The sequence below is a fragment of the Trypanosoma theileri genome, assembly GCF_002087225.1.
Source record: "Trypanosoma theileri isolate Edinburgh chromosome Unknown TM35_Tth_19_V1, whole genome shotgun sequence".
Classification (NCBI taxonomy): Eukaryota; Euglenozoa; class Kinetoplastea; order Trypanosomatida; family Trypanosomatidae; genus Trypanosoma; species Trypanosoma theileri.
The window spans coordinates 248,112-256,938 of NW_021639861.1; the positions used below are offsets into that span (position 1 = coordinate 248,112).

At 38.7% G+C, this 8,827-nt stretch overlaps 3 protein-coding genes across 3 annotated transcripts; all 3 read left to right on the forward strand.

The window, feature by feature from the left end:
* Positions 1 to 362: 362 nt before the first annotated feature.
* TM35_000191960 (putative kinesin) lies at positions 363 to 4,514 on the forward strand (the record flags this gene model as incomplete). Its single annotated transcript, XM_029026694.1, has 1 exon — positions 363 to 4,514. One exon carries the CDS (start codon positions 363 to 365, stop codon positions 4,512 to 4,514), a length of 4,152 nt encoding a protein of 1,383 aa, XP_028882018.1.
* Positions 4,515 to 5,418: 904 nt separating this feature from the next.
* TM35_000191970 (uncharacterized protein) lies at positions 5,419 to 8,226 on the forward strand (the record flags this gene model as incomplete). The annotated part of the gene is made up of 1 exon (XM_029026695.1): positions 5,419 to 8,226. The coding sequence occupies one exon, from the start codon at positions 5,419 to 5,421 to the stop codon at positions 8,224 to 8,226; it is 2,808 nt and encodes a 935-aa protein (XP_028882019.1).
* A 272-nt stretch (positions 8,227 to 8,498) lies between these two features.
* Positions 8,499 to 8,825, forward strand: TM35_000191980 (nitroreductase; the record flags this gene model as incomplete). Its single annotated transcript, XM_029026696.1, has 1 exon — positions 8,499 to 8,825. A coding segment is annotated over one exon (327 nt), but the record flags the coding sequence as incomplete, so codon positions are not given.
* Positions 8,826 to 8,827: the final 2 nt, after the last annotated feature.

The following is an 8,827-nucleotide window of genomic DNA, read 5'->3' on the forward strand; positions in this document are numbered from 1 at the left end:
CTATCTTCATAATAAATATATATATATATATATATATATATATGGATAATGTGAGGATATTGTCACTGTTTGCCCGTCAATAGGCAGTCTCACCGCAAACAGTACACCCATATTTCATAGAATATCAGAGGGATTTGGGTGTAAATAGAAAAAGCAAAAGATAAATAAACCACAACAAATAACCAAAAAAAAGAAGACGAAGAAGAAGAAAGTATAAAAAGTAAAAAAAAAAAAAAATACGTATTTATATACGTATATATAAAAGAGAAGAGATAAGAACGTATAAAAAGAAATAGATTTGATATAGTGAAAAACCAAAAGAAAAAAAAAAGAAAAAAGAAAAAGTAGAGGGATTCATTCCCATGGCCTCTGAGACATCTGCAGTACTTGTGGCCGTTCGTGTTCGTCCATTCAACACACGCGAATCCCCATTAGAGTGTACAGTGACAGTTCCCGATACCCACAGCATTACTCTCACAGATGTCGGTAGTAATGTCTGCGGTAGTGGACAACAACACGCCTTTTCATTTGATAAAATCTTCTGGAGTATTCCACCGCATGTGTTGCCGCTGTGCATGTCTGGTGTTTCTCCACCAACGCAGTCTCCACGAATTTCTTTCATAGATGGAATGTCTTCCGTGGCCGTCTCCCGTGCGGGATCTATTATTCCTGGAATGGGAACGGTAAGTACGAGTAGGAGTAGTAGTATCACTGGATTAACAGACTCCTCCTCTGCGGCGGCTGCGGCTTCACGATTGCAGTTTGCTCATTTACCGTGTTTTGCAGAGGTTCCGGAATATGATGATCAGTCCTCTGTGTATGATTTCATTGGTCCACGTATGTATGAATCTGCCATGACGGGATTTAACTCCTGTCTCTTTGCATATGGACAAACAGGAAGTGGAAAGACACATAGTATGATGGGACCACCTGAAGGGTTTACTATAAACTCTACCGATCGTGGTATATTACCTCGTTTATGTGAAGATCTCTTTGATATGATGCGAAAGGAACGTGAAGAAGATGAAAGTGTTTCATTTAATGTGGAATGTGGGTTTTTAGAGATTTACTGTGAACGAGTAAGAGATTTACTTCTTCATAGTGCTAATAAAGAAAATACATCCAGTGGTGGATCATTCCATAAGGCTAGTAGTAGTTATGCCGTGACATCTAGTAGTACGGCTCTTTCTACTACGGGTGGTAGTGGTAGTGCAGGTCCTACAACGAATACAAGTATTTCTACTATTAACACTACTATTACTACTAATACTAATACTAATATGAATACGAATAATAGTACAACTATGGGCGGTGGTGGTGGTGGTGGATTTTCTACATCCGGTTCTTCTTCTTCTTCTTTACGTATTCGTCAACATCCCACACGTGGTCCATTTGTAGAGGGTCTTTCACTTGTGAAGGTACGAGATGCGAAGGCGGCCATGCGGCTTCTCGTGAGTGGATTGCGTGAACGGGCCACTGCAGAGACCCGAATGAATGAACACAGTAGTCGTAGTCACGCCTTATTACAACTACACATTACACGTATTTCTCTTGTAGGAACAGCAGATGTGGTAGTACCCAAGACACGTGTGTGTAAAGTTAGTTTAGTGGATCTTGCTGGTAGTGAACGGGTATCGCAGTCTGGTGCCACTGGAGATCGCTTTGAAGAGGCACGGAATATTAATTTATCTCTCACCACACTTGGACGTGTGATGTTGCAACTCACAGATAAACAAGCAGGACGGAATGTGGTGCCGGCGTATCGTGATAGTGTACTCACATGGCTTCTCGCTGATAGTTTGGGTGGAAATAGTAAAACTATTATGTTGGCTACAGTGGCTCCAAGTGCGGCATGTTATCAACAGACACTCAACACATTAAGATTTGCTGGAGTGGCAAAGAAGGTGATTAATGTGGCTACTGTAAATGAGGATAAACAATTTCAAAAACTTATCGCCTCCTTACGACAACAAATTGTGAAACTAACACTACAATTAGAAGAAGGAAAGGCAGCAGAAGTTCATCATGATGAGATCTGCGCCCTCCGTCGAGAGAGAGATGAATTGCAACAGGAATTATCTATTTTGCGAGCCTCCTTGTTAACAATGGTGCCAGGAACAGAAATGGTGGCTGTACAGAGACGAGCATCGGATTTAGAAGAAGCAAACGCCCAACTACATAAAGAGAAAAATCAACTGCAGCGACAACTCATCTCAACAACAACCGCACTTCGTGAGGAACTCGCACAGAAACGTGGAGAAGTAATGAAATTAAATGAATTACTTGTTAATAAAGATAGTGAACTACAAGAGTGGCGACGACGATATCGTGAAGAAACCGTACGGCGAGAGACTTCACCTCCACAAGTCCAACACTATCAACAACAACAACAACAACAACAACAAAAAGGAGTAGAAGGAATTTCAACTAGAGGATGGTCCACTAAGACTCCTGCGGCTCAGACATTAATCTCATCATCACTACAACCACCAGCCCCGCTTGCTGTGATTGCAGAGCCCTCACGTCGTCGTGAAGATTTGGAACTTCGTGTGGAGAAATTAACAAAAGATATCAAAGAAGAGCGGCGAAAGCGGGAGGATGTGGACAAGACCCGTAATGCTTTACAGAAACAAATGGAAACACTTCAGCAGGAACACATGGATACATTACGGCAATTAGAGGAATTGCAGAGTCGATTGGTGGAAAAGACAAACGCATTAGATATCACACAATCAGACTTGGCAGCCACTCGCACATTACTTCGTGTGGAACGGGGAGAAAACTCCACAGCCGAACGTGAACGTGAACTCACCACTCAATTAGAAAAGGCACGGGCGGATTATCTTAATGAGAAGCAAACAAATGTGAATCTCTTGTTAAGATTATCAAAGATGGCTCAACAGGTAACAGAGTTCAAAAAGGAAACAGCAGCAAAAGGACGTGATATCACAGAATTAGAACAATTATTATTAGAAGAAACGGAAACTTCAGAGCGTTATTATATGCGATTACGGTACTTTCGGGATTTATTAGGTATAACCGTATTATTTCTTCATGCATCCTCTGCAAGAAAAGAAACTGATAGTGCCAATAATAATAGTAATAATAATAATAATAACAATACCATTGATAAAAGTAATCCTGTTATTGATGATGACTTTTTGTGGGAACAGTTACTATGCGATTACACAAGAGATGAAGCCTACAGTCGTGTATTACTGGAACAGGAATATCTTACTACGATGTTAGAATTAGTTCGACAAGGAGGATTATTATATCAACTTAATTTTGCTGCTGCAAATGAGGAACTCATGGAACTTCGTGCAACTGAAGTGGTATCAACAGAAGAACTTCAACATCTGCGTCGTAAGGTAGAAACAATAGAGAAAGCGTATGAAAAGGAAATTGCAGAGAAACTTAAATTACAAACAGCATTAAGTAATAGTGAAAGTGTTCGTGAACGTCTTTTACGACAAGTAGATGATTTAAGAGATGAATTGGGACATTTACAGAAAAGTAATGAAACCTTAATTCAAAAGATTGTTGAGGTACAGGCATCACAGGATACCTTTAATGTGGCTTCTATGGAAGTTACCCCTAACACCATATCACTTAATGAAGAAGAAACAGAGAGAGAGAAATCTATACAAGAACAAAAACAAAAGCAATTAGCTCAACAAGTCGTACAATATCAAGAAGAGATTGGATTATTACATGCCCAACTCGAAAAGGAACGAAATGATAAGATCGAAAAAACACGATCGGTACAACGAGAAAAGGAGGAACTCCTCTCAGAATTACACCGTGTACGAGAAGATCGTAAGGCCACATTAAAGGAAAGTACACAAATTGTAAAAGATTATGAAGATCGTGTAAATGAGTTGGAGGAAGTAGTGACAACACTTCGCAAAGCATTAGATGAAGAATGTAATAATACCGATAAGGCTAGAGATCAAATGCAACGGGCAGAAATGGCCAGACGTGAAGCCGTAGATAAAGTAAATTTCATGTCAAGAAATATAGAGAGATTAGAGTCGGATCGTGATATCTCAGAAAAACGATATACCCAATTATCTCAACAATTACAACAATTACAATCCGCCTATTTTGAATTAGAAAAACGTGTAATGGAATCTAAACTACATGATGCCGATGTCTATCTCACTATTGAACGGGATGATGATGATAAGAGTTGGATGGAAAAGGCACAACGTGAAAAGGAAGTATTGGAAAGACAAAAAAGGGATGTGCGGCGATTAAATGAGGAATTATTAGAAATGGTGCGTCAACGAAATGAATCTCTTCGTGCCGTTCATCGTCAAATCACAAAATTACAACGCGGGGGTGTTTCTCCGGAGATGGATGAGTTTTCTTCTTCTTCTCCAGATCCTAAGATATATCCTCATACTACTACTATTAATACTATTAATACTACTATGGACAATGATAGGACCACTACTTCTGGGAATGAACATGGGGATAATACCCTGGGTACACAACAGCATCATGAATAGATGGATAGATAAAGAATAAGAAATGTATACAGTTTTCTTTCTTTTTTTTCTCTTTTTCTCTTTTTTTTTTGTTTTGTTCTTGTGGAAGAGAGGGTGGGGGATGTAACTGCAGCTGCTACTCATTAAGGATGCTCTGAGGATCCCTTCAATAACCAAAAAAAAAAATAATACGAATGCTATTATTATTATTATTATTATTATTATTATTATTATTATTATTATTATTATTATTATTATTCTATTCCCCCCGTTCCGGTGACTCATATAGAAAAAAAAAAAAGAGAAACGAGTGTAACTTGGATAAGGGATGTATCACTTAGAGCATTGCTCATTTTTTTTTTTTTTTCTCTGGAAGTTCTGTAGAATAAAAAAAAAATTATATATATACATATATTTATGCCATGTATAATTGGTAGTTTTGAAAGCTAAAGTATTTCATTTTTTTTTTTTTCTTGCTTTCGCGTATATTTACTTTCACTGTTTATAATTATTAATACAGAATTCTTTTTATTGTTGTTATAATTTTTCCTTTCGCTCTTCTGAGTGTATTATACCCAATAGAAGGGGAAATACGAGGTGTGTGGGAGTACTGGTATTTCCATTATTGTACTCATCATTTCTGTTGCTACTACTGCTAATATTGCTACTGTTGGCTTTTTATCCATCTTCTCACTTACTACTGTTTATATAAACAAGTATTGTTTATATTTTTCCTTTTTTTTTCTTTTCGTCCATTTCCTTTCTTTTTTGTAGTACTTTTATTATCTTTCTATCACTCTTTCTTTCTCTCTCTCTCTCTCTCTCTATATATATATATATATATATATATATATATATACTTCTCTTTCCCTCTCCCTATTTCACTCTCATTGTTCCAGTCTCTGTGCATGTGTGTGATTTAGGGATGTTCCGTCTCCAGAGTGTATTGCTCATAGCACTGGATGTAGTGAAGGGACCGTACATACACTGTTATGCCCCTGTGAATCCCTTTGAGACTCCTTCACAGACCCACAAAAGTGAAGATGTGAACAATTATGATGTTTATTCGAATAAGATGTATGTTAGAGGTGGGGGTATGAATAATAATCATATTAACCATTCTACTACAAATAGTGCCTCATCCCCTCATGAGTCTTGTGCTTCTGATCGTCTGAATGGATTTAGTGATGTATTTGTGCCAAGATCTGAATTCTGTCGTCGTGTTTTGTATCTTTATGAAGCCGAATCCGGTTTATTTTATCTTTTCTATCCTGAAGAGATTGCGGGTGTACACTATCAACGCAAGACCTTGCGTTACTCACTTTGTTTTGTCTTTGCGGTGGATCCATCACTGGTGACTAGTAATGCCTTACTTACTGAACGACTGGTAAGACCATATAGTGTGGTGTTGACGAGTATTATTGGTGAACTGCGAGAGGCGGAGGAATTGCATGGATATATGTCTCGTGGACTCGCCCGTACAGGGACGTTTTCATGTTATTCCTTTTCATCTTTTCGCCATACAAAACCGGAGATGGAACTCTCAACGGATACAACGGGTGGTGGACATGCACAGCGATGTGGAGAGAATAATAATAATAATAATAATAATAATAATAATAATAATAATAATAATAATAATAATAGTAGTAGTAGTGCTGTGGATTTACATTCCTTTACCATTCCTACAACTGTTGCCTCTGTTGGGAATGGGAGTATTATGAATACACCTACAGCAAGTACAGTGTTTGCCCCAATGCCAACAAGTGATGATTTCGCATCTCCATCTATTAAAGGGATGACACGTGTGAATGTCTTCTTAACACCATTGCAGGATCCCGCCGCTTTACATTGGACACCATTAGAACAAATGATTGAAACCTTATATGCATGTTTGTCATGTGATGAGGCAGCCATTAAGGTAGAAAGAGAATCTACTATAGATAATGGACAATGTATACCACATAAATCGAAACGATCATCCCATCATCATTATTATCATCAAGAAGAAGAAAAAGAAAAAGAAAAAGAAGAAGAACAACAACAACAAGAGCAAATGTCATTAAAGGAACGTATTTTATCTGTACGTCTTTCTGAAATGCATTCCTTTCATGTAGGCCGCATGGTCCAACCCCACCCACCACCCTCTCACTCATTAGATGAAGTGCCTATTCCCATTGCCGAGTATTCACCGGAGTTATTTGAATGGGCGGATTTAGCTGTACATGATGTGTTTAAAACTATAGATGGACAACGGACCATTGCCAGCATTGTACATATTCTCGCCACCGGCTATGAGGCTGTGGAGGAGGAAGTCCATAAACGAGATCGTCTCTTATCACCACTGAGTCCCGCACAAACGATAACCTCACCGTTTTCAATACCATGTATACCTAACTTTATAAATCTCCAAACAACAACATTATCAACATCATCCACAACAGCAACAGCAGCACCAGCAGTAGTAGTAGGAGGTGGGGGATCATTCTTAGCAGCGGCGGTAAATGAAACGGACATCGCCCAAAGTCCATCACTAAAGTACGCCAATCCTCATCGAATGTCTTCACCCGCAGTTCTTTCAGTTACGCAAGGCAATGAGGCACGAATTGTTTCACCACTTTCTATTGGATCACGATCGTACACAAGTGTATTATCCACCAATCCAATGACACCAACAACAACAGCAACAACAGTCGCTGCAACCGCCGCGGCCGCAGCAGCAACAACAACAAGAAATAATACTACTAATACTAATAATAATAACACTAATACTGATAGTAATAATAATAATAATAATAATAATAATAATAATAATAATGGAGTAGTGCAAATAAAGGGACATAGTTCGTTGCGGGTCTCATGTGATCGCCTAACAGAGGATGCCATCACTAGTTACCATGAGGGGCAAACACAACCCTGGTGGGGTGAACTCGAACGCATAGTGCTGGAAGCACTTCAACATCTGGAAATCAACAATTATGTCCGTATAATTCATCCATGCCGACTGCAGAGCGCATATACTGCAACAAAAGTTTTGTATAGAGTACTATGCAATAGGGATCACAGTGCACGCCGTATACTTGGTCATCGTATGTGTCTTATCGAAAAAAGGATATGGAGACTCCGAGATAACAAAAAAAGAAGAGAGAAGAATAGGACACAAGTTAAAAAAGAAGAAGATCAACAAGGTATAGTGTATGAGAGAAATATCGATTCAATAGAGTCTAACAAAGGTTCCTATCTTGTACAATTGCCAACAGCACTATTAAACAAAACATCTCAAGAACATGATAACGGGTGTGATACACTACAAGAAGAACGACATGATCCGTTAGAGTCTAACACTACTGGATCTTCACTCACTTCTGATTGTGAAAAAGAGGATTTCCCTCCATTGCTTTCTTCTCCCACAGCATCACCAGCACCAATATTTCTTACTCATACTGGAGATAATATTTGTGATAAGGAGAAAACACCACAGGAAGATGATGATGTGCGTACAACTGTTATAACTGAAATAGAAGCAGAAACGGCGGCAGCAGCAGCACTCTGTGCATTAGGCAAATTTACCAACAATACAGTAGAAAATGTACAACGAGAGATGCGCAATAATCCTATATGGTACAATGCCTTTGCCGGATGGCAAGATGAGTGTTGTAAGAAATTGGTAGAGATCGCACTAATCAATGGATGGCTGAAAGAAACCACTGGATCTGCATATACCAGATCATAGCAACCTTGACATATATTTAATGAATACATTTCAACATTAGTCTTACAGTAAATAACTCCGGACGTGTAGTGAGTTGTTCTCCCTCTTGATTATCTTTTTTGTTTCTTTCCGTTGTTTTCCCTCTCCTTTCATCTCTTTTTATTTATTTATTTCTTCCTTTCTTCCTTTCTTCCTTTTTTTTTCTGCTTCTATCACATGTACTGTGTGTAGACTACAAGCACACAAATCGCAAATCTACACGTAAAAGCCAACTGTCAAATAAAAAAATAATAATGACAAATAAAGTGCTGAAAGCTTTGAAGGGACGCCGCTCAATTTATGCGTTGGGTAAGAAATTGCCTCTGAAAGAAGAAAAGGTGACCGAGTTAATAAAGGCGGTGGTAAAGGAATCCCCATCACCATTCAACTCCCAGTCTTCACGGGTTCTTCTTCTTTATGGGGAACACCACAAGAAATTGTGGGAAATTGTGAAGAATACACTAAAGCCCATGATTCCCGCAGAGGCCTTCGCTGCCACAGAACAGAAAGTAAACAAGTCTTTTCTTCCCGGTGCTGGTACAGTGCTGTTTTACGAGGACGAAAAGGTGGTGAAGGAACTGCA